Here is a 25,994-nt window from a genome sequence, read left to right as displayed (position 1 = left end):
AGGGGGGAAAATAAATCAACGTTTCCAATTACATAGAAAGGTTTACCTTTTAGGCAAAAAGTGGACAAGGGACAGCAGCAGAAAATTAGGCCAGTGTTTCTCAAAGCGAGGTCTCTGGACCACCAGCACGAACTGTCCACTGGCTGGTCAAAATCCCTAGAGGTGGGTCTTTAATGAGACCTCCTAACGAGTTCAACTAAGTATGAGAATCACAATCACTGGTCAGAACACACTGTGAACAGTAGTGAGACATCGCAAAGTCTTCTCTGAGAGATGGTAAAAGAATCTTGTTTGGTGGCAGGACCACGCACAGATGACCCGCCTCAAGGCCCAGCACCCACCCCAGGCCACGTCATATGCCTTTTCTTGGCCTCTGGAGTGTATTAGGGACAAGGTTCAGAGGGATCATGGGATTCCCCTGCATAGTTAGTCTTGTTGTTGTTTTCCAGAAGCCCCCAGAGGGTTTGGAGACTGGAAAACAGGAAGATGATGGCCCCTGCCAAAGCTTCCAATTAGATAATGAAATTATTCTGTTTACAGAGATCTGAAAATAACACTAATCTTTCTCATGGAGCAACTATGGAGGCTCTCCAATAAAGATAGAGTTAAAAAATAATTTCTTGGCCATAGTGCCAGATTATAAATAGATAAATCATTGATTAAAAATAGAATGAATGTTAAATCTCTTGAAGATGCTATGACAATATCTAAAAGCAAAGTTCTTTTATATAGAAATTAAAACAAAGCAAAACAAAAACAAAACCCCCAAACACATGGACTTTGAAAATTATTTAAGAGGTCCTAGAAACTGCAAATTAAAAATAGCTATCACCAGACCCCAGGAGAAGAAATTAAAATCAGCAACTATATAACAAGTATCAGTATGCTAAGTCCCATAAGTTCTGTCTCAGGGACACAGACAAGACAGTTTAGCTGTCAACTTTGAGTTCATGGTCATGAACTGCACAGAACCAGAAGCCAGGCACACAGAGGTGCCTTTTTTGTTTGTTTGTTTTGTTAATCCTCGCTTGAGGATATTTTTTCTCATTGATTTTTTTAGAAAGAGTAGAAAGGAGGGAGGAAGGGGGAAAGAGAAAGAGAGGTGGGGAGAAGAGAAACATCGATGTGAGAGAAACACTTCAATTGGTTGCCTCCCATGCGGGATCTGATGGTGGCCAGGGAATGAACCTGCAACTCAGGTTCAATGCCCTTGACTAGGCATTGAACCCAGGACCCTCCAGTACACAGGCTGATGCTCTAACCACTGGGCCGTGCCGGCCAGCATGCCTTTTAATCCCGCTTTGCCCCTGAGCAGTTTGTGTGGCCTTGGGAAAGTGAGTTAACTCTAAGCCACAGTTTTCTCATTTGCAAAATGGGAATAATGATCATATGGCGTATCCGCACCTTTTCTTACAGGTAATTGTGAGGAGCAAATGCACTTGAGTTCAGTCACCCTCTCATCACAGAGCCAGCCTCGATGCACGTTAACAATGATTGTTACTATATTTTTACTTTTATTTTAAACCAAGAATTTTTGAAATGCCAAGACATTCAGGACATTTATAAAGAGTTCTTTTTTTGGGGGGGGAGGGGGGAGAGGGGCATTGTTTGCTCGGGAGGGTCAAACTTGTGGATTTAAATTCTGCATGCACTTTCAGTCTATTGTCTGGTACTAAACCTTCCCCTCCTGTTCCCAGGTTCCACAGCAGGGCTTGTCACAGTATTACATGGTGGAGAAACAAAAGTAAGAGAGTATGTATGTGTAGGCTGTGTTCTCTGATAATAACAGTTACTATTAGGTTAATAATAAATGCTCCGGATGTGTCTCCTCTGCCTGGCACTCTTCTGCCTGAAGTGATCACTTTACATCCTTCTCCCATTTGACCCCAACACCACCACAGGAACAAGCAAGCTTGTGCGAGGTGCTTGCTGAGAACCCTTTACAGAGAACAGTAACACCTCGGGATGTTGTTCAGAACACTCTGAGCAGGATCTGCCTAACTCCAGGGCCCTGAATGGGAGAGACGCCCCTCCTTCCCGCCCACGCTCGCTTCCTAACACAATCCTGATGACGGTCACCATGCGCCTGCTGTCAGCCAGGCCCCACAGCAGATTCTTCCGGAGAGGGACTTGCTTCCTTCCACATGCTCTGACATGGGCTGACCACAACCCACAGTGAGGAATATATATTATACTGCAACTCAGGTGTAGATCTCAAAGATTTTGAAAAACACATGTGTTCATGTGAGGCCTTCTGATGTTTTCTTACTCTATTTCAGTCTTTCATGAAAAGCGAGAATGTGGAGAAATTGGAACCTTTATACATCACTGATGAGAATGTAAAACAGCCTAGTCTCTGGAAAACAGTTTGGTGTTTCCTCAAAACCTTAAACACAGAGTTTTTAAATGACCTGAATATTCCACTGCTAAGCATATATCCAAGAGAAATGGAAACATGCACCCATACCAAAAACTAGAACATCAGTTACTCATAGTTGCATTTTTCATAGTGGCCAAAAGGTAGACATAAACCAAATGTCCACCAAGCAAGGAATGAATACACAAAATGGGGCATATGTCTATATATTGGCATGTTATTCAGCCAAGAAAGGAATGGAGTATTTTCCATCCTACCAAGTGGGATAAACGGGAGACCATCCCGCCAAGTGAAAGAAGCTAAACACCATGCACTGTATGGTCCACACAGGTCATTGCTCACAATAGGCAGACCTCCAGGGACAGAGAGTCAATGAGTAATTGCTTCTGGGAGGAAAGTGAGGGATGAGGAATGGGTATGGGACCTCTTTTTGGGGTGATAAAAATGGTCTAAAACCAGACAGTGCTGATGGTTGCAAAACTCTGAACATATATAAAAAATGAATTGTATAAAGAGGTGATTTATAAGTATGTTAATTACATCTTACTAAAGCTGTTTAAAAATGATGGTTGTGATCCAATAAACTGATTTCAACATCCCAAATGGGTCAAAACTCAGTTGAAAATGATTGTCCTAGAATATGCTTCCCACTCCCGACCCCTGCCCTGCCTGTCATCTGCATGGGAATCACTGCGGAACCTGGCGGACGGACAGACAGGCAGGGGGTGAGCGTGGGGAAGGAGGGATGAAAGCCCTCTGTAGCACAATGTCCACGGCCCTTCTTCAGTTAAAGGCCCTTGGAACCAAGCCTGCACCTGCTCGACAGTGTTTCTGTCTCTCACAGTTGGGGGGTCACGAGAACAGAGCTGGGGGAGATTCCCGGGGGAGCTGGCTGAATGGGGTGGGTGTCCCCGTTGTTCCCCTCCAGCTTGCCTCAGATTCCAATAGGAAGGCTCAATCGCCAAGAGCCACCTTGTGACCTTGGGGTGGCGGGCAGGCCTCAGGTTGGCAAAGCAAACAGGAGACGGGGTCCCGATGCCATCTTGAAGCCTCCTGGGCTTCCTGTATGTGGCTGAGCAAATCCCTAATTTGCTTAGAGCAATGAGTGAGTCTCTGGTAGATTCAGTCAAAAGGCCTTCTAAGTGATATGCCATGTACAGTGAATCAAAGCTGCCTCCCTGATGGAGCCAAGGGCGGACCCCTCTGGGAACAGCAGCAGCTCTCCCGCCCAGGCCTTTCCGCCTCCCTGCCCTCCAGGCTGTCTCCTCGAGTCCCGTGAGTGGAGGGCAATACCTGGTGATTTTAAATATCCTCAGGAGCCGAACACATCTCAGCACAGAGATGCCCAACGGGGACATGACCTTGGTCTCCACCAGGATGGTCTCCAGGATGCCCCCGCACACGATGAAGCAGTCGAAGCGGTTGAAGAGGGACACGAAGTAGGCCTGCAGGCCCAGGCTGTACATCTTCAGCAGCATCTCCGCGGTGAACAGGGCCAGAAGTGCCTTGTTGGCCGTGTCTGGCAGGTCCGGGAGTGGGATGGGATCCAAACAGGTGCAAGAGGAGGGGATATGGGGAGGAGGAGGAAGAAAACACAGTGATAATCAGCACTGAAAAAACAAATTCTCCCTTCCCAGCCAGGACACCTCTCCCATCCACAGCCAGCAAGACAGAACAGGCAGGGCCAAATTGATGGGAAAGAGGTATCCATTTACCAAATACACCATCTCCCTTATCTACAGGAGATATAGTCCAAGTCTCCCAATGGATGACTGAAACCGGAGATAGTACTGAACTCTATGTTCACTGTTTTTCCTGTACATTCACACTCCGACAGTGAAGGCTTCACAATACTACTCAGAACAGTGTGCAATTTTATTTTTTTATTTTTGTTAATCTTTGCCTGAGGGTATTTTTCCATTGATTTTTATAGAGAGTGGAAAGGGAGGGGGGCAGAGTGGGGAGAGAAAGAGAGAGAGAAACATTGTTGTGAGAGAGACACATTGATTGGTTGCCTCCCACACATGCTACCACTGGGGCTGGGGATCCAACCTGCAACCCAGATGCCTGCCCTCGACCAGAAATTAACCTGCGATCCTCCATTGCATGGGGTGATGCTCTAACCGCCTAGCTGCAATTATTTTTGGAATTTTCCATTTAATATTTTCAGATCACGATTGACCACAGGTAACTGAAACCTTAGAAAGTGAAACTGAGAGTAAGGGGGCGGGGGGCACCATATCTACTACAAAAGCTTTGCAGCCTTTCTTTCTCCTCACAGCAGCTCTGAGGGTATTAGTGCCCATTTTTCAGATATAAGAAGCGAGGTTCAGAGAGATGGTACTCCCCCCAACTAATAAGCCAAGAGGCGAAGCCAGGCCATCAGAGTCTGGAGTGCACCCTGGTCTGCCTGTGAGGCCCTGGCCAGCGAGGGCCTCTTTGAGGGGTTGCTCTGGGGACTGGGCACTAACTACCGGCCGAGGAGGCTCCCCGTGTTCAGGCCACTGCTGCCCTTCACCCTACGTTTTTGCTCACCTCATCCTCACGTGTGCAGCGCACCTGGACTTACTGCCACCTATACCTCCAGGCAACAGGAAAGCTAAAGAATTGAAAACTCATTCTGGGAAGTCGGCAGCCAAGGGTCTGAGAGAGCCAAACCAGGTGTAGCATGTGTCCATGTCACCTGTGGGGCAGGCAGATGGCATGGACCCAGCCAGGTGAGCCCCGCTTGTTTACCATGAGGTGTGTATTTTACTGTGGGGCTTTTGAGCTGCCAGGCCCTTGGTGACCCCAGCAAAGAGTCCCGGCCCCTGGACACTTTCCCATCCATCTTCTGCATGTGATGGCTCACTTTTTGGGATTCAAGCATGTCAAACTCTCGGCCCGCGGGCTGCATGCCTTGCTTATTTGGCCCGTGTTAGCCTTTGAGTTTGACATGCTTGTGCTAGAGTAAACCAGGATGGCGCCAGAGGCTGCTTCTCACCTTGGACTTCTGTGAGCCAGTGCGGCTGGTTGTAATGCTCTGAGGCAATGGTGAGCGTGTTGAGGAACACCAGGAAAATCACCAGCCAGTAGAAGACATTGGACTTGACCGCGGCACGACACTTCCTTCTGCAGAACCGATTCCACCGGCGCCAGTAGCGACTGGAAAGGGGCGGCGGGGTGGTGAGGAGAGAAGGGTGGGAGGGCTATGAAATTCAGATTTCCCTACATTATTCCACTGTGTAAGCATGACCGAGAATCACTACGCTAGATGAACCCTAGCAAACACATCACATCTTGTAATTCCATGGTGGCGTGTTTAAAGCGCACCCCTAATTTCATCCTCTCAATGCAGAGAAAATATGCAGCTGCATGTGTAACTCTGAGACCAAACGTTGAACAAGTGCCTGCACTGCAACTGACAGAAGGCAGAGGATGCTTGGGAGGGCCACACAGAGGGCCGCGCTAAGGACTTCGAGAGGGAGAATGATATGATGAGGTTTGATTTGAAAATAAAACAATGAACACAAACAACAACTCTGCCAACTTCTACTCAAAGAGCAGTGGGAAGAATGCTCTCTCAGCTGTCCAGGCTGAAGAGGAGGAAGGCAGTAGCTTTATCCATGGAAAAGAGGACACTGAATTAATATGAATTTTGGAGGCAAAACCAATAGGCCTTTGAGCCTGCCTGGGTGTGCAGGATAAGAGAGAAAGGGGTGGAGAAAGGTATGGAAGGGAGAGCCGGCATTTTTAGCTAGGGTGACTGATAGAGTGGTCCTTCTAGCCAGGAAGGTATCAACACAGAGAAACAGTGCTCTGGGCAGGGAGGTTGCTTAGGGAGCTCAGCTCTGGAAATCCACTTGAGGGGCTGGCAGGTACTGTAGAGAGAGCCAGTGGCAGTGGAAGATGGGAAGAAATGAAGATGGTTTGGGTCATAGAGAAGGCAGGTGAGAAACAGCAGAATCGTGGAGCAATGTCCATGAACATCTGCACTCACACCTGTATTCTAAGTTTCCAGGGAGGGAGACCTCTGCTGTTTATGATCCCTTCACTCATCCCAGATTACTTCTACCTACTGTCCCTCAACAACCCTTTACCAAATCCTGATACAACGAGATTAGAGATGTGGGCAGCGCCTCTGGGAAGGGTGTGGTTTCCTCAGAACCACAGGGAGAACCTTGTTTTTTGCCTTGCAGAGCAGGGAGGGAAAAGCAGGGAGGGTTCACTGGGTCATGTTCTGATCTGGCCCCTATTATCACTGTGGGTGCTGGAATGCCCGCTCCAGTGAGCACCTCACCTTTGTGGAGGACACTTACCTGCTACCTAGGGAAAAGTCACTACACAGGGAAGAAATGGCTCGGGTCAGAAAATTATAGTTCCCAAATGCACTTCCCAGCCTGGGTAAGTGGGAGGACACGAGAGGGCGAACAGAGGGGCAAAGGAAGGGGCCTGAATCCCAGGTGGTTGGTGCTTAGAGAGCTGCCACTTTTGGAGGCGGCCAGACCTCGGTACGGAGGAGTCTTTCTCACCTGGGTGGGACTCTGATTCTCCCATTACTGTGGTTATTAATATTGTGGAGAAATTTGGTAACACAATGTTTTTCCCCCTGAGTAATGAATTTTTAGGACAGAGTCATATCGGATCTTAAATAGCTTAAACCATAGTTTCAAAAAATGTTTTAGATACCATGTCATGTTACAGAAGTCACTGATGCTTGTATGCAGAGACCAAAGGAATCAAGTATGCTTTCTTTTACATGTTAGGAGCCAACTCCGAGTCAGTTTATGCTGAGAACTTAGATTAAATTCCTCTTTCCCCGGGGATCGGGGTTAGTGGCTGCGGAGGTGGCATGGTCAGGCCTGCCCACGGGTCTGGGACTGCTCTGCTCGAACCCCTGAAGGAGAGGCTGCCATGGGCAGGTGGAATCCCTAAGTCGTGCGGTTCCCCTGCACAGCCATTCACGAGAGTCACGTGGATTTGAGCTGGGGTGGGGGTGGGGTAATTACTAACCCGAGAAAGTATTTAAAGATAATTATACACCTCCCACTCTTCAAAATATAGCTTTGCTTGACAACTGGTTTCCTGGCAACGCTTCCTAGTGTATAATAAATGCAATGGTTTATTAGAATGTGTGAATTTATTTGTGTTTACATATGCCTGGAGGATATAGAAATTAAATGATAAAACAGGGAGGAGAAATGTGCCTGCCTGTTTACGTTCCCTTCGCATTAACTGGGAAAGTCATTTTCTCTAGATATAGAACTTTCCATATGTAGACCTAGGAGAGAAGGATGTCTATGACTGTGTCTAACCCACTTCTGCTCCACTGTATTCCCCTAGGAAATTTCTGCTCACTCACCTCAGATCCTCACCTCTTCCCAGGATGCGCCCTGCTCTGGCCTTTCCACATGGACTGTGACCCCACGGCCAACCCCTCCCTTTCTATGTCATATCCGTCCCAGCATCTCCCTGGAGTACTTTTCTAGTCTTCTCAGGCTTAGAACTCCTGTCAGACTCATTGTCAGCATCACTGTTTGGTTATATATCCAAGAAGTACTTACTGAACACCTACGTGGGCCAGGCACTAGATATTCAACAGTTAGCATGATAGACACGGCCTCTGTCTGCATAAAACCCATGTTGTGCACAGAGCACTCAGCAAGCAATCACAGACGTGACTAGTGCCAAGGTGGGTCAACAGAGCACATCAATGGGCATCCTAGCCAGTCACAGAGGGGCCAGAAATGGTTCCCACAGGAAACGCCTTCCCAGTTATCTGGCACTGCATGTATCTCCAATGGGATCAGCAGTGCTTAGGGGAAGGGGCTGTCTTGCACTTTGTTGTAGACTCACAGTACACGCCGTCCATCTTACAAGCTCTTACAGGCTGGAGACAAGCTCCTTGGAGACAAGCGTTGGGCCTTAGGGCTCTTGAGACCCAGGGAAGAGGGAGGGTGTGAGAAGGCCGTGCTCCTGAGAGTTTGCTTGGCCCATAATTTTTGACAAGAATATTAGATAACGTCAAAATGATGGACACTTCAGGCTTTTTCTAGTGGCTACAGGACAAGCAACACAGAAAAATCATTAAATTAAATTATTTTATATCTAAGTAACTTAAAAATGGACTATTAGAGATGGGGACAAATATGGGTGCCTTGATGCTCCTGGGACAGAAGAAGTAAAGAAAACATTGGAGGCACATTTCACTGAACATGGGGCAGATAGTCCTCCAAAATTCTAGAAACCCCATGGGACCCACTTCAGAACTCTGCAAAATGGAGATCTGGAAGCTCCAACAGGTTATCTGATAAATCCCTTCAAATTGCATAAGACTTTCTGAATCATTTGTTCCATAACTATTTAAACCCTATTCTGGACAGTAAGTCCCAAATGTTGCAAAATTCCTTATTGTAACTAATTCCTAATATTATAAGTCACTAATTTGCAGAATTTTCCCTAAAAGCTCTGTTCTAATATTTCTTTTAAATAAACTGTAACTTTGTATATTCAGTTTTGCAAATAGAGTAGGCCAGTTTTTAAGCTCAACTTCCATTATTTGTCATTGTTAAACTGAGTAAACGATCAGGAATGTTTTGATCTTTGTAAAACTCAAAATTTAGAGAAAAATTTTTTTTTTTCCGGAGTAAAACAGGCTCTTCACTGTCTACAAGGTTACTTCTGAGTTGCAAAAGTTCTCTCTCCATTTTCCCCTGTATTTCCTTGCTCTTCTCCTGTATTCTTCCATTCAGTACTGGCTGCCACAATCAGACACCAGGAAGTGCAGACACATTTTTCTTGCACCTTAGTATACACATGTGCGAACAGCCTACCACTGGGCTGGCACTCAGCTACTCCCTGGAAGTAATACCTCTGGAGCATGCAGAACCTATGGAAGGCAACAGGCCTGTGAGCCAATAACTGGTGTAGTATGGTAAGTGCTGTGATAGAGTTATGAGCAAAGCACTGTGGGAATGGAGGGAGGCGAATAACTTCCCTTGGGGAGTTTGCAGACATTTTTGCAGTTTGACACTTGAAGCTCTTAAGAAGTCCGAGTTCTCCAAATAAAGACCTGGGGACACAGTGATTCAGGTAGAAGAGAGGTTCTAGGCAAAGGCCCTGATGTATGAGAGGACAGGGAACATTCCAGTAAATGCAAGTTCCATGGGTTGGAACAAAGGTTATGTGCAGGGGTGTGAGGAAGGTGAGATGGGAAAGGCAGAGGGAGCTGAAGACCATAGTCCCTGTGGAAAGTTCTGAGCCAGCCGTGTGGTGATCCTGTGTGCTTCCCAAACCCTTGAAGCTCATATCTCACTGTGCTCCCTGGACCCGAAGCATCAGAGCAGCAGCAAACAACCACGTGACAGTGATTTTAACTAGATTTCATCTTATAAGGGAGGCGGCACACTAGGCTTCACAGCTTCCTTGGGATGGCACTGCCAAAAAGCCTGATGGATAAAGATAATTCAACACATATCAACCCCTGGATTATTTGCTTGATATAACCCCAAACCTCTTCTTGACAGCCATACAAAAGCAGGCTGTTCCTCCTTTGAAGAACACTCCCGACTCGTCCACCCCCTGGAAGGGCACTGGGATAGAGCTGGCTTGCAGAGGGAAGGAAGAGCCGCATGTACTGCACTTACCTGAACTTCGACTTGGAGATCCGGTGGCTGAAAGAGAAAAGGGGGACTTTAGCAGATGACACACATGTTTCCTCCCATTTCAAAGGTGTTCAGCCATGCCAGGGAAGTCGATGTCCCTTGCTGACTATCTGTGGGGACCCGATCATGTGTGCTGTGACTTAGAACAACTCTGAAGAGAGAACCTATTTGTGAGCATCTTCTGGTGTGCTTGTGTGTTTGAATGTGGAGACTGAGGCCTGTCCCACTGACAAGTCTACAAATCCAGTTTCTTCTGAGTGGAGCGAGAGAGCCCCGTTCTCTCAGATAACCAGCATCTACCACGAGGTTCCATGAGGTCAGGTCAGACAGTATGTTAGAAAGCTGCACCGTGGGAAGGGCTTTACAGGACAGGGAGGCACCTTGGGAAGGGCCGTACAGGACAGGGAAGTCTCTCCAGCAGGTGGAGGGTCTCACCAGCCAGAGGCCATGGCAGATCCACATTGGGGAGACCCCACTGCCATCTGAACAGGAGCCTGGCCAACACTGGCTATGAAGTGAAGAGGAGCACAAGAGCCAGCTGGGCACTGAAACGCATTACAGTCTTGGCGAGGGCAGCAACCAGGGCCTAAAGGAATCCATGGGCCCCGAGGAGAAAGCAGCATGCTGGCAGCCAGGTGCAGCCCTGAAGCCTGGGGGACTCTGGACAGGAGCACCGGGCAGGTGTACTGCTGGCTGACTTGGGGTCACTGTATGGGAGGGTCTGTTGAAAGGTGAACCTTCAAGGAGGTCCTGAGACCACCTAGTTCACATATGGGAGTTCAGGGGAGTTGGATGGAGGCAGGATGGGAGAAGAGAGAAGGAAAAAGAGAGGAAGGAAGGGAGATAAACATATGGAGAGAGAGGGAGAGGGACAGTGTAAGCACTTGAGACAAAAACTTGAAGGCAATGGGTCAGAAAGGCTTGGTGTCCAGGGAGCAAACAAACGCTGGAGAGCTTGCAGGTGGATGCACAGAGAGACACAAAATGCAAGTTGGAGGTGGCAAAAGGGATGGAGAGAGCAGGAGAGACAGAAAGATGCCAAGAGAAAACAGGAGCAGGGACTTGCGAGGCAACTGCTGCAGGCCTGTGTCATGCAGCTCAGCACAAAGCACGCTCTGTCGCATAGCAAGAAAACAACCCCTCTCATTGTCTTTTATTTAAAAAAATTAAACCAGAAGATGTGACAGGTGGCAAAGCCATCGAGCATGAGATAATTATATCTCTGGGGCACCGAGAATCTGAGCCAAGTGCCTTTACTGCTCTGAACCGTTAGCTAATAACCTTTTCCCGCCTCCGAAGACTGCCTGCCAGGGCTGGAGGGTTTAATCACATGTTAACAAAGCGTGTGGGAGGGGGAGAGGGAGCCTGGGCAGCATTTTATTTAGAGTCACAGTTTAATGGGGAAACAAATGTTTTCCAGGTGCTAATTGGGTGGCAGGGCGTCCAGGGCGCTCTGTTCTCCAGCAGGGCTGGGCTGAGTGTGGCACCTTTAGCCTTTCCCGGGCTTGCTTTTGGGCAGTTCTCACTCTTGCAGAAGCCAATGCAGATGATCATGATCTCCGAGGCTTTGTCCCTAGAATTGGCCAGCCTTCGGCCTTCTTTCTGAAACGTCTCCATGACCCTCTGCAGTGCCCGTCAGTACAGACCACAGCCCCTTCCCCACAAGGCTCTCTCTGGCAGTTCAAGGGAGTCATAAGAAAATAAGGTTCTTAAATTCACCATGTATGGAAACCGAAACCTGAATGTTCACATCTCCCAAGGAAGTGACTCTGGGGATTGGACACAGGGGAGGATTGGGGCTGGGTGACTTGGAAATGAAGGTCAGGCCTGAGCTCAGGCATGGTCATCAGCTATGGGTCCTCACGTGGCATTCTGGCACATTCTGAGGAGGAGGAAATGGAGCAGGACTTTCTTTTCCACTTAGTTACATGTTCCCATGTATAACCCTGGACCACACTTTGAGACTGATTTTCGTGTTGTTGCTGTTTCGGGGGATTGTGAGCTTAATTTCAGGCTTTCTGAGTCTGAATCATTCATCCCCTTCTAAGCACAATATTACCTAAGAAGTGTTTGCACTTGAGAAGGGAGAGTGCTGTTCCAGCGGCATGTGTGTGAGACCCAGGGAGACCCAGCCCTTGGAGAGCTGAGGTTAGAAGTCTTATAAAGCCCAAGTGCCTTGATGTCTCCGTTCTCCCTGATAGGTGTGAGTGGACAGTGGGACTCACTCCACAAAAACACAAGGACCCCATTGCTCTTCAGCCTTTCACCTCTTCGGAGGTAACCACCGGCTTAGGGTTTGGAAAGCTGGTCACACTGGTCCCCTAGGTGAGTAAGCCAGGGTGTACCACTCCATACCCTGGGCTGTTTCTCATGTGGCAAATGCTTCCTCCTACTGAACAGTAGAGCCTCCAGCTTCTTCAAACCCCAATGAGGTATACACAGCTTGTTCAGAAAGCTTGATGGCTTTTCCCATCATTCCATGCCATGCCATGCCATGCCATGCCATGCCATGCCATCCCATCCCATCCTATCCTAAAAACCCTATCTAGCATTTGAAGTTGATTCTTAAAGAGCAGGGAGGTGAGGAAAGTTAGAATTTACATGTAAGACCACCAGAACAGTTCCAGTGGATTTGACTTGGGGTACACCCAATCCAAGATATTTTCTCTGCCCAGGCTTCCAAGAGAAGCCTTCTAGGAAACTATGATTTTCTTTGATATCGAAGTTCAAAATTGGAGAAAACTCCAATACTCTGTTTTGCTAAGTTACTCAAGTTGCATTTGTCATTATTTGATGAATATTTGAACTTCTTAGGAGCTATTTATATCTTCAGCTTCTCTCCCCTTCTTAGAGTAATGAGCACCATATGTTTACTCCCTGTTGTGTGAAGTAGCATTTGCCAGAATTGCCCCAGTTTGCCTTTAACATGAATCAGAGGGCATTGGAGTCGCTATCCAGGCTGACACACATCTGACTGCCTCCTCACCTCTGTAGCTGCAACACCTCCCATGGCTGTTAGGACTGGAGCGAGTAGGAACTGAAAGCAGTTGCTCCCCATCCCTGGCCAGCGTCTCCTTCTCTATCACCCCTCTTGCTCTCTCACTGAACCCTCTTTGCCCTCACTGGGTCTTCCCAACCACTCACTCTTCCAGGGCTCCCAGGTCAATGCACACTTCACATCCAGTTCTCAGCTTGGCTCCATGGTCACGTAAGGGCTGCCCTCTACACCATGCAGAGTCCCCACTCCTGGGTCTTCTGCTGGGTCCGCTTGGCAAACTCCACCCTGGTTCATACCACTGTCATGTTTTCAGTGCTGCCCTCAGGCCAAAGAGCCTACCAAAACTATGTCAAATAGTTCTGCAGGCCAATTGCACATTTATGATGTCAGTCTCCACTGCGGATTCGCACTGCTCAGCAATCTGTTTGTGACGTCTTGGTGACTCACTAGTTTGAATGTCCTGTCCTGCAGGTGCCTAGACACCTAACGCTCACTTTCTGGGAGTTGCTGACAAATCATTTGCTATGACTCCTATCACTGACTCGCTTCAGCAGAGCCCGTTTCTGATTCTATATTCTTTATAGGATTGTTGGCTTTGAGAGCTGGATCTATGGTCCACAAATATCAAGTCATAGGGTGTTTTATTCCAGAAATCTTACATGGAAGCCCAATATGTGAAAGAGACGAAAGTGGTTTCCTGTTCTAGCCCTGCAGTGGTTCCCAGGACCCCTGGCCTCTGCTGAGAGCACCCCGAGACACCATCGGTCAGCCCTTCCTTTCCTAGAGGAGGAGATCGAGACTCAGAGCAGAAGTGCCAGCTGAGGGGTAGGGCAGATCAGTGCTGGACCACAGGACTCCCATCTCCTGGTGAGTCCCAGAGGTACAGGAGCTCCTTCTTCCTGTGTGAATCTGGTGTCTCATACTGTCTTTGAAGTCAACTACCGCTTCTTAAGTAGGTGCTCCCATTTCCATTCCAGAGCCTTTAGCCCCTCCATTCTCCCGGACTTCTTTTTTGCCTTAAAGATCATCTCTACTATGATGAAACAAGTTCCCTCTTTCTAGGATCTTACTCTCCTCTCTCCCTTCCATGGCCCCACTGGTGGAGTCAGTGCTCTGTGCTGGCTCATTTCCACCCCCTTTCCACTCTGAGACTCAGCGCCCACCGCACAGAGCACAGAGTCCTCCACTCCTTTCCATCCCCACATGTGACTCCAGCCTGCCCCTCCATCATCTCACCTGCGGGTAACTGCCAGGGAGGCCTGTGCATATGTGTGCTGCTTCCCCATGGGCCCCACTCCTAAACTTTCTTTTCTAAAGTGGCCTGTCAAGAATGCAAACCTAACCAATCAACCAGCTCCTCTTCCCATGATTTCTCACAGTCTTATGACAAAGACCAGGGCCATCAAGGGGTCTCCCAGTCCCTGCCCCATCTCCAGCCTTATCTCCATCTTCGGTTGCACTGTCCAAGCTGGCCTTCTCTCAGTTCTTCCACTCCAGGGCCTTGACATGCATTGCTGCCTCTGACTGGAAAATTCTTCACCTTTGTAATGCATCTTCAGCTCTTCAGTTCGGAGCTGAAATTTTATCTCCCTCCTCCCCCTCACCCCCCAGCAGCTGTTCCCAACCTGCTAGTCTAAGTCAAGTCCCTCCCTGTCATTAAGCACAAACTCCAGCTACTCTTCCTTCTTAACACTTACTCCAATGTTAATGGTTTATTTACTTATGAATGTCAAATTCACACCAGATTATGAGCTCTAGTGAGAGGGTGTCAATTTGCTCTACTGACTGATGTGCATCACCATTGCTAGATCCACACCCGGCACACTACTGACAGAGTGTACAGATGGGTGGCTGTGTCTTGAAATTCTTCCTCCAGTGGTTTCCAAGCAACTGCTAATATCTGTACCCCTAACACCACTTCACCTTGTTCTTATTCTTCTATGTGCCTGTGTCCCAAGGTTTTGCCTCCATTCTCCTAAGAACAACTCTGATCTATGAACTCAGGAATAGTTTTTATCCTGATAACCTCAAACGTGTGACTCCTCCCTGCCCAGAGCCAGAACTGGACCTTAGACCTCCATATTCTGCTGCCTGTGTGGTCCCTCGACTTGGCCTGCTTCACAGGGCACTTCAGCATCCTTATAAGGTTCTGGCTCCAAACTTTGATGGCTCCTTCCTCTGCATCACTTATCCTCCCTCCTGCCTTCTCTCTTCAAATATCATATTGCAGGTCCTTTCTCTCTGTCACTGCCCCTCAGTAACCATCTTTATCTCAGCCTCTCACTACATGTAAATCCTTGCCCAGACCTCATCTTCCTTCACAACTAGCCTCTCACTGCCTCCGCACCACCACCCACTCTCAGGCGCTGGCCTATCCTCATGCTGCCTCTTCCACCACAAAGCCTCCTTCCATCATTGTCTGAGGGAGGTGGGGAGGTGAGAGATGGGGAAAGACCATAATTTATTAAGTACATGTTATAAGTCCGGTACTGTGACCAGATATTTTACACGCACAGCGTAGGTATATAAATGTGGACCGTTTCTACAGAGCTCTTGAAGGCTGCAGAGCCTGTCCTCAAGGCAATGCTGCACCAGAGGGACTGCCAGCTCTCTCTGTGGGGGTCATCGTGTTCTTCCAACAGAGCTCAGCTCTCCAATGGCCGTCCCTCCTGGCCTGTGCCTGGGCTATGCCCCCAATCTGGAGTTGTAGGGTCCTTAACCACCTTCTCTTTGCCCCCTTGGGGTCAAGACCTCAGAAAAGCCTAGTGTGGAGGGATTTCGAAGGCTTGCTCTCTGCCTTGCTCTAGTGTGGCTGACTGGGCCCACGTTAGACAAGCAATTGCTTGTTTTGTACGATTCCAAAAGAAGAGAAGGAAAAAAGGCTTAAATTGCAGCTTAAGACATAATTAGCACCATATTTTAACAACATTTGGACGAGAAGCGCTCCCCAGCAATGCTGAGAAACCTGCGGTGCAGACTCCCGCTGCCGCTGTCACAGCGAGTGACTCGGGAGGCCCCGCGAACCCGGAGACAGAGGTCACAGGGCTGCCTGTGTCTGGGCCTCCAGTCCCTTCTTTTTGGCTCAGGGGTCATTCTTGTGTTTAGACTAACTTTTTAAGGAGGATGTGGCTACTGCGCCACTTCAGAGAAAAAGCGTGAGGGAGTGGTTTAGAAACTCGTTTTATCTGAGAAGATCCTCTCGGCGCCTTCTCTCTCAGTGCCTCTCAGTGTCCCGTGGAGCTGACAGCTCCTGTGCCTCCCAGGCAGAGGAGGTGTCCCCACTTCCCACAGTGAAGCCCCTTCTGCCCCGAGGAGGCCTCATGCTCAGGGTCACTGCGACCCCTGAAGAATACGCCTTTAACCTTTGAACTCTGCTTTCTAAGACACTACGTAGTAATGAAACCAGCAGATTACTTATTTTTAGTAGGTAAACCATTTTCCCCTTCTTCTTTTTTTTGAGGGGCACATTGTCCAGTTTCCATTTTAAAGAGTGAACTATGATGGGTGAGTGTGATAATTCACCTGCGAGCTGTTTCTGTCACACCTGGCCCCGCCCCATCCCAGGCCCAAGTCTGCTCTGGGGCTTGTCCAGGGGAAGGGAAGTCCTGGACATGCAGGCTGGGGCTGGTGTTAGCGGAGCCAGCGCAGTCTAGACTGAGCACAGGTGAGTTTAGAAACTCACTAATGAGTAACCTGGAGAGGCAGACATGGACCATGTTTATCATTCCCTCCTTATTTTCTTATGCTTTCCTTCCAGGTCACTTTTATCAGAACGAAGAAAGGTGAGCGGCCCCAGAGGCCTAACAGCCTTCTCTTGTGAAAGTGGTGAGGGGCTGGGAAGAGAGAGGCTTCAGAGCCACCCTCAACCCCCCACACGCTCTCTGTATTTCTCGGATGTGAGGGAAAGGAGCTCAGTATCCAATTGAGGAGCGGTCTCGATTTAGACTCAATACCAACCTAGGGCTGTACTTTCCCCAGCCCTCTGCTCTGGCTCCCTGAGCAGGTTTTTGCTTCCTGCTGTGCTCTGACCTCTGCCCCCTCCCCCAGCGCCATCCCCTGCAGTGATGAGCTTTCCTTGCCCCATCCTGACTTAAGGACACAGCTTCCCCACCGCCCCACACCCCTCTCCTCCTCCCCTACCCCCAGAAAAGCCCAGCCCCTGTGCTCCCTGGAAGTGCCTACTCACGCCAGCCTGGCCCCACAGCTTTCTCCCTCGATGTCACCGCCAGCCACGTTCTCAGTGTTGACAGACTCCGTCTCGCTTGTGGGCATGCTCACTGCAAGAGTCAAAGGGATGCAGAACAAGGCATGAGGGCGGGAGAAGAAGAGGAGAGAAGAGCAATAGTGTGCAGTATCGCAGGCTCAGGAGGAGAGCCAACAGCACCCACTGGTGAGGGTGGGGGTGCTGCTGGGAGCAGGCTGAGGCCCTGCACTGTTCAGGATTTTCATGAGGGAGTTATATGCCTGCTGCTTATCGAGGGTAGGTCATGTTGCTGCAGACACTCTAAACAGTGAGAATGTGGAAGGAACCTGGCGGTCAGATCATTTACCCTATAGGACATGGTCGAAACACTCACCATTGAACCTTTCTCCACCCTCAACTTGACATCCTCAGAGAAGCTGTGCAAGCTTTTCCATTTGTATCCACTACTTGCCATAAAAGGTGATCTTTCTAGAAAAATATTTTATTTCTCTTACCTTTTCCCACCAATTCTAAGGGTTCCATTCCCAAACATAGAGTCCTGCTTGTTTGTAGAAAAGGCATTTCTGCCGCCTGCATGAACTGCTCGGTAGATTTAGAGGAAATCCCCCTTTCTGTTGTGCATAGGAGGTGCTGCGGCGTTTCTATCTGGGACAGTACCTGCCACAGAGAGCTGAGCGGACCATGCACTGAGACGCAAACTGGCACTGCAGCCCTCAGGAAGGAGGAGCCGCCACACGGAGCCTACTGTGGCCTGATGCTCGGCTGCAGGTACCCAGTCTCCCTTCCAGCAGCCCAGCCAGGACATTCCCACTCCACAGGCTGACTCAGTATATCAACCATCTACTTCCACCAGCGCTGACCTACTGGCCATCTCCAGTCTCTCCCTGAGGTGGCGGGGGCTGAGCTTTGAAACCAGCAGGAGTTTTCTCCTTGGAACACATTTGATGGTTTAGAAGGAGCCATTTCTTTCATTATTATTTTTTACTACAAGTAAAAATGTAACTCAAGAGATTTATTTTCTACCTTCTACTACCCTTTGTTCACAGCATGGCTCCTGGTTCAGCTCTCCTTGCAGGACACAACTCCTCATGTGGGGAGAAAACCAGTAGCCCTCAGCAGCCAGAGAATCTGCATTAGTGAGGGTGTGGCATCAGGTGATGTGGCACCATGTGACAAGTCCCCATCGGGCCACAACCGCCCAGGAAAAGACTTCTACTGTTATATGGATTTCCCACTTCTTTTCTTGTGGATGAACACAAGATGGGCGAGTGGGAAGAAACTCAGTTCAAGACCACCGAAGATACAAAGAGAAAGCCCATGACTTACCATGTGCTTGACTGTCACATCTGAGCAACCTATCCTCATTAGGGCTCATTTTCAATAAAGTTGGGTAGTAGGAAATCTAGATGCCATTTTATAGACACTTGGAGCTGGATGGAACTTTAGACATTATCTGGCTCTAACTTGTCCCCTTTACCTCACAGGACAGGAAAATGAGGTCTAAGGAAGGGACCAATGCCCAAGGTCACACAGTTTGGGGTGGGATTTGGACTGGAGCACAAGTCAGACCCTCTGTACCATGCTCATTAGATGGTCCCCATGTTGACCAACTCTCTTTCCTACACTCTAGGACCAGATGGGGTTCTTAAAGCCAAATCGGGCTATGGGGACATCATCAGAACATGGTGAATAGCCAAAGGATAGTGTTGAAACTCACAGCACTTTTACTCTCCTTGGAGCCCAAGGCCTGAGGGAGCTGGAGAGCAAGGCCAGACCTCAGGGATGGTTTTAGCCCTGGGAACTGGAAAGGTAAGATTTTGAGAATTCCTTAGTCCATCCACATTAGTGAAGAAGTAATATAATAGAAGAGCTTTCAGTCTTTTAATCCATCTCTCTTCAGATATTTCTTACTGAGGTTCCTTTAACTCTTCTGACATCATTATTTAAAGAGCTGAGCTGTATACAGAAATCTCTCTGACTTTCCATGACATGCTTATCCCAGAGAGCCCCTTAGGTGTCAAGTGGAGTGATGGTGGTGGTGCTGGGCATAGAAAGACAACCAAATTAGGAGTAGGCAGGCCTGGGCACTAGGAAGAACCAAATTATCTTCTAAATCAAGGCACCGCCTGTACCAGTTCCAAGATTGCATTTACAGTGACCTTAATCTTGGCTGACACTACCCAAAGGAAAGATTCCATCAAGGACTAGCTGCTGACTATTATATCTGCTGACTTCATACAAAGAGATGACAAGGCAGTAGCTGTGAGATAGAGTTCCACCCCTTACAAAAACACAAACATACATACAAATATATACACACACATATGAACACACATGACCACAGCATCACAAGCCATCAAGAAAAATACCCTCCCATCCAGTTCAGTATGTAGCAACACACATTAACACACAGAGCACAGGGAACGTTACCATGGGTTTCTGTGGAGTGACTAAACCAAGCAAACTTCCCTTTCTTCTGATCAAGCAAGCCTGCTGCAGCTCCTTCTTTCACAGACAAGATGGTCATTTTCAAGAACCAGGAACAAGACATCAATAGCGAGCATGCAGTCAGCCACGGGCAAAAGAAAGAAACAAAGAACTCAGCTTTCACAAAGAACATCAATTTCTTCTCCAAAAATAAACTGAAAATTGTAAAAATCAATAAACCAAAACAAATAATAACACATAATAAAATAGAACCAAACCCCCAAATCACATGAACTAATGACACAAAACAAATGACAGACATTGGGGAGAAGGAATTACTGCAGCAGAGGCTTCAGTCTAACTGGTGTGTCTGGTTAGTGGCTTTGAGGAGAGGGCTTCCAGGGAGGGGTCACCATGCATCCCAGTTGACTTCTGTGGAAGGTGCCCTTGTACAGGCTCTAGTGGTAACTGCTAAAATCAAACCATAGCATTGGTGTCCTCCTTCACCCCCACCCAACAGCACCCTCCACCACCTGTATTAGGTTCCAGGGCTCCATCACCACTTAAAACCAGGACACATGCAGGTAGAAAGCAACTGTGGATCTACTTGCTCCTTTGTCCAATTCAATCATTCAATGCCATTCAGTAAAGACCTACCAAGTGCCACAGACCTGATCACATCCCAAAAATATATATATCAGTTTTTAATGGGTTTAAACAAGCAAAGAAGTTGCTCAATTGTCAATGGGTTGTCTTTTGAGGTGGTTTTTATAAAAGAAAGAATTATGTGAGCTTCTCTCGGGCCTGGGCTGTAGTTGATGAGAGGGTGCTGGTGAGAGTGTGAAGACACTGATTGTTGCAAGTGGAACAGGGAGAGTTCTGTATTCTGCAATGGACTCTGAGATCTGGATATCAAATGCATTAGCTAATTTCCAAGAAAGAGAGCTTTCCCACACCTTTGATAGAACTGGCATTAATGGTGCCAAGTGGGGTGCTAGGGATGAGAGGGGAGTGAGGCATCGTCACTGATGACTAGTGAGGCAGGAAATCCCCAACCACTCCTGGACAGAAGCAGCATCCTGATGAGGAATGAATGGGTGGCCTCATCCATTCCAGGAAAAGACACGAAGGGAAAGTCAATCCAAACTTAGATGCTTCTTTATCTCGTCCCCCTGCCTCAAAAGTTGGATGATGTTCAGCGAACATCCTTGAATGCTCTTTGTTAGTGAGAATTCTGAAGACTGGCTCATGACAGACAAGGGTCAGGCTTATTTTAATCTAGGTAAAGGTCCATTTCCCAAACAAATATTTAAAAGATAAAACTTGAAATAAGCAGAAACTTCATAACTTGTAGCATTTTAACTTCTAAAAAATCCCATTTGAAAAAAGCATTGAGAGTTAGGAGCTGACATGAATGACTTCTGGAAGGTCTGTGACACTTGGCTGCTTTCTGGAAAAGAAGATATGTCTCAGTTTAGAATAAAATCACTCAAGTGAACATCTCATGAGGAGTCTTCTATTCAGAGAGGGTAAACTGAGGCTGCCAGTCACCAAGTCTCTGTTCACCCAGTTGTCTGGGGTGGAGGTGGGGGGACAGGAACCTTGACCAATGATGAAAAGCCAAGAACATTGTGACCTATTATATGGAAGCATCATCCACCTTTTGGCTTTGGCATCAATATTGTCCCATCTTGTTCAACTTCAGAAATAACTGTATGATAACTTTCAAAACAAGAGAAAAAGCTTGATAAAATCATTGAATTTGATCAGGGTTGGTCTCTCATGCAGGCAAAGTTGGTGAGTGATTGGAAGAGCATTTAAATCATCTACCTTGTCCAGCCAGGGTGGCTCAATGGTTGAGTGTCAACCTATAAACCAGAAGTCATGGTTTGATTCCTGGTCAGGGCATATGCCTGGGCTGTAGGCTCTATCCCCAATGGGGGATGTGCAAGAGGCAACCAATTAATGATACCCTCTCATCACTGATGTTTATATTTTTCTCTCTCTCCTACCTCTCTGAAATCAATAAAAATATATTTAAAAAATGAATCATCTCACTATACCGGACCTGCTCTTTTGGGTGAAGTTATATTTGAATGTTTCTTGCTGAAATGAAAATACCTCACCTGGAAGGAACAGTACAATAACATATTAGTGCCTATGATAGTTCATCCCATAAGAGGGTGAGGATGCAACTGTATTCCTATTACTAAGGGATTAGACAGCAGGATCAAAGCTGCTTCTTGGAGGGACCTGCCATCCTAGAGAGAGAGACTTGGATTCCTTCTTGGAGTTCCCAAACAGTTGAAAGTTGAGAATTATAAACACTGGACATGAATTCTTGGTAGAAGACGGACAACCTGACTCCTCCTCTGAACTGGTGGGAAATCAAGGCAAAAAGATGGCAAAGAACCTACGTGCCCAAGGACACTCTCCTCCAAAGGCAGCCCTCTGTACGCCCTGAGAAGTGAAGTCTGAGCCTGCTCATTTGCAGATAATGCGATGAAGATACATCCTCTGTGGAATGAAATGTGCATCACTGGGTGGATTTAGGAAGAAAAATGCCAGGGAAGACCACTAGAGAAAAAGCCAGCTTTCTGACTTTCTAATTTCACTGTAGTAGGTACAGTGGATCAAATCTGGGTCTCTGGGCTCTCCTATCCCTTGGCTTCTGCTGAGAAGTTTCCAAAAGAAAATGATATTTTCATGAAAGAGTAATTAACAGCTGCCATTGCAGGGGGTGGATACATAATTATATATTTGATAACAAGTAGCCCATTGCGTGATATCGCGCACAGTAGGCCGCCCAAAGCTTCCGTGGGAGGCAGCGAAAACTGCAGCGCACTGCTGGGAGCCTGGAGGGACCCACACCACTTACAGGGGACCCGTGCCAATTCTGAGGGAGGCAGGAGGGACCCACATTGCTTCTGAGGGAGGCGGGCTTGCCGTCTCCTCCCCAGGGCCTGTGCTTGGCTGCAGCGGCTGCGGGCTGGCCCCCTTGTCCCCGTCCATATCCGCTCCAGCTCCGGAGGGCCGGCCGGAGCCAGGCACAGTGATGAAGCAAGCATCCTGCTGACGGCTCGTGCTACCTGCTCTCAGCAGCTGCCCCCACCCTGGGCACTGGGAGATTCTGACGGGGCTGAGAGGACTGGGCACCTCCATCTTGTAGCCACAGGCACCATGCATCTTTGTGAGCAATGATGGTTAATTTGCATGTTACCCTTTTATTAGATAGGATATCACCAATGGCTACAATGAGTATATTAGTAGACACCATCTTGCCAAAAACTGACTACATCTTGAATTAATGTCATCTTTTCCCCAAACATCTACTCTTGAGGACAATTTCTGTGTCTCATGGGAGGTGCACAGATCTTGTCTTCCCTGATCTGCTTGGAGAACAGCTGTGTGGAAACCAGGGGTTATATAATAAGCCACTTCTGACAGTAGGTAATCTCCTGAAACTGAAAGTCACATGACTCATATTGGGAGAGGAGCATAGGTCTAAACTGCTCTGAATATTGGTATTTTCTGGTATATTTGGGTTTGCAAACTTTTTGAGGGTTTCTTCACTAAAATTTAGGAATCCTCTGCTGAATACCAGGCAATGCTTAGAAAACACAGCTGCAATGATCAGTTGGCCAGCCTTTCTGCTGCTGTGGTCCACAGAGAAAAGAAGATTCACAGTACATGATCTTCCAGAAAACTAACGATTGTCTCCAGTCAGATCCTTCTGGGGCTTAAGACAAATCTCCAAGGGGTGGGTCTGCTCCATTCTGTTGCACTATGTTAACACTCATGCTTCCCATAAAAATAAATTAGATCTAATTTAGCCATCTTAATGCAAACATGATGCAACATGTGCCCAAAGATGACCAAACTCATTTACATTAATTAAAAATGACTTTAGAAGGGCCCAAGGTTTGAGAGTAGGAGCACCTTCAGTATTGATAAGCTCAATGCAAGCCATGAGGTTACTTAGCAATCAGTCTACAGAGGACAGGAAGCAAAATCTTCTTAGGTATTCTGTCCTTTACTCCCTTTTCCTCCTCCTCTCCTTTCCTTCTTCCTATCTTCCCCATCCTCGAGGCTGGAGGAGATATGTGAAAACCATCCACATGTACAATATCTGGCCTTGCTTCTTGAGGCCATCTGTCTCAAATCTTTTTATCCATCATAACTGGCTGAGTGATGGTAGAATAAAATTCCATTGAGGGAATGAGGAATGAATGCGGGGAGAGATGGAGGAATCCACTTCCTTCTGAAATCTTTGGTCACACAAAACAGCTTTGACTTTGTCATGGGGATGGGGCTTTGCAGTGCCCTGTTGTGACGGTCAGCGAGAATGGCTGGCCTCTCTTGAGATTTGCCATCTTCATCCTGGAACTCAGCTGGTAGCTTCATTAGCCAAGGTCAGAGAGCTCACTGACTGCTGTCAATCATTTATCTCCTCTTGTTGGAAGAGGGTTAGAGCATCAGGGCCAGACACCCAGGCAGTAAAGGAAGGCATTTTCTGCCCACCCTGTGCTCCTCCAGTGCTGTGGAGTGCTGTGGGGAGCCGAGGGTCGGAATCCAGGCTGGCCAGCCTGCTGGGACCTACTGCTCAGGCTTCTGTGCACTCTTAGATGGGACTGAAGCACTTATTTTGCCATTTACTGGAAAATGCCAATTTTATTATCGTTTTTGGCACATGAGTGGTTTAATAACATTCATTTCCTCAAAGTAATAATCAGAGATATAGTTAACAAGCAAAAGGATTCCTAATTTCCTACCTTATTGACTCTAATCTGGAATCTAAAACTCCCTGAAATTTGGCTCCATCCTATCTGTGATGGCTGAAGGTGCCCCCTGAGAAATTCATGGCGATGTAATAACTACTGTACCTCAGAGCTGCATTTGGAGATAGAGTCTTTAAAGAGATAATTTCCATTAAATTAAAATGAGGCTATGAGGTTGGGCTCTAATTTAATAGGATGGTGTCCTAATTGGAAGAAAACATTGGACATAGCCACTTACAAAGGGAAGACGATGTGCAGACAGCGGGAGAAGAGGGCCATCCACAAGCTGTGGGACACACCCGGGGCATACCCTCCCCTCATGGCCCTCAGCAGGAACCAATCCTGCTGACACCTTAATCTTGGACTCTGGCCTCCAGAACTGGCAGAGAATAAATTTCTGTGATCAGCCCTGCTGACTAAAGTGCTATCTATCCATTCTTATTTCCTGTTACTTCCAGGAGAAACTCTCATGAATCAGGGTGAGTGAGGCTGGGTGTGCACTCCCCTGGTGCTGGCATGTGGGCTGGTGCAGATTGCCCTGCTCATTGTCCCTGAATGTGCCATCTTTATTCCAACCTCTGGGCATATTTCACCCTCTAACCATGGAGTTGAATAGTTGCAGTGGTGGCTCTATGTGACCTTAAAGTCTACAATACTTGCTGATTCACATGCGGCTCTTTGGCCCCTTGAGTGTGGCTCTTCCACAAAATACCACAGCCTAGGCGAGTCTATTTTGAAGAAGTGGCATTAGAAGAAGTTTAAGTTTAAAGAATTTGGCTCTCAAAAAAATTTCAATCATTGTACTGTTGATATTTGGCTCTGTTGACTAATGAATTTGCTGACCACTGCTTTAGACAAAGAGTGTGCTAGCTCCTGAGCTAGTCAAAATGGGTCCGGTGTGTGGGGCTTTCAGTACCACCTGCTGCTGAGTCCTCTGAGCTCCAAGAATACGGTGACCCATGGGAACTACAAATAAAAATCTGAATTCAAGGTTCAGTCCCACCTCTCCCAGCTGTGTAACTCTGAGAAGCTATTTAACCTCTCTGAGGTCAGGTTTCCTGTCTGCAAAAAGAAGGTAACAATACTGTTTCTTTAGAGAGGTTCTGGCAAGAATTAAGTGAAATACCTATAAAATAACTTTGTATAATGATAAGTGCTATGAATATTTCCTAATATTACCAATTAATTTTGATCTGTTTTTATCATAGTTTGCTGAGCAAGTATTAGCCTTGTGTCCCTAACTAAATTTTAACTTCCTCAAGGCTGGAGACTTTATATCAGAATTTTCTGGACTTCCTTTTAGCTCTAGTGATACAGACTTTGAAGCTACAATAATAGCACTATATCTTCACAGAGTTTTACAGGAACTCCTGTATCCTGGACCTCACGAGGTTTTTCCTTCAGATGCACTCTCCATCCCTCGTCCCCGCGCCCTGAATCCTGCAGCTGAGCTTGTAAACTTCATTAATGAGCTCCCTTTTGGGTTGGCCTTTGGGAGCACCAACAGGATGGATGTCATCAAGGCCTGAGGCGAGTGAGGCTGGGTGCTCCCTCCCCTGGTGCTTGC

General features: G+C 47.5%; 1 protein-coding gene across 33 annotated transcripts in view; it reads right to left on the bottom strand.

Annotated features, from left to right (window-relative positions):
* The window catches only part of CACNA1C (calcium voltage-gated channel subunit alpha1 C), a 562,813-nt gene that overhangs the window by 109,281 nt on the left and 427,538 nt on the right, over positions 1-25,994 (bottom strand). For 19 of the 33 annotated variants that reach the window (XM_045588416.1, XM_045588426.1, XM_045588425.1 and 16 more), the window contains exons 10-13: positions 17,205-17,295; positions 10,003-10,029; positions 5,361-5,521; positions 3,671-3,896 (exon numbers count right to left, since the gene is read on the bottom strand). In XM_045588416.1, coding sequence (XP_045444372.1) covers positions 3,671-3,896; positions 5,361-5,521; positions 10,003-10,029; positions 17,205-17,295 — 505 coding nt within the window. Of the gene's footprint in view, positions 1-3,670; positions 3,897-5,360; positions 5,522-10,002; positions 10,030-17,204; positions 17,296-19,652; positions 19,728-25,994 lie in introns of all 33 variants that reach the window. The other 14 variants (XM_045588407.1, XM_045588403.1, XM_045588401.1 and 11 more) reach the window with 2 other exon arrangements.

Source organism: Pipistrellus kuhlii, unplaced genomic scaffold, assembly GCF_014108245.1.
Source record: "Pipistrellus kuhlii isolate mPipKuh1 unplaced genomic scaffold, mPipKuh1.p scaffold_m20_p_3, whole genome shotgun sequence".
Taxonomy (NCBI): domain Eukaryota; kingdom Metazoa; phylum Chordata; class Mammalia; order Chiroptera; family Vespertilionidae; genus Pipistrellus; species Pipistrellus kuhlii.
The sequence above is the reverse complement of the archived record's forward strand: the minus strand, read 5'-3'. Positions and strand labels throughout refer to the sequence as shown.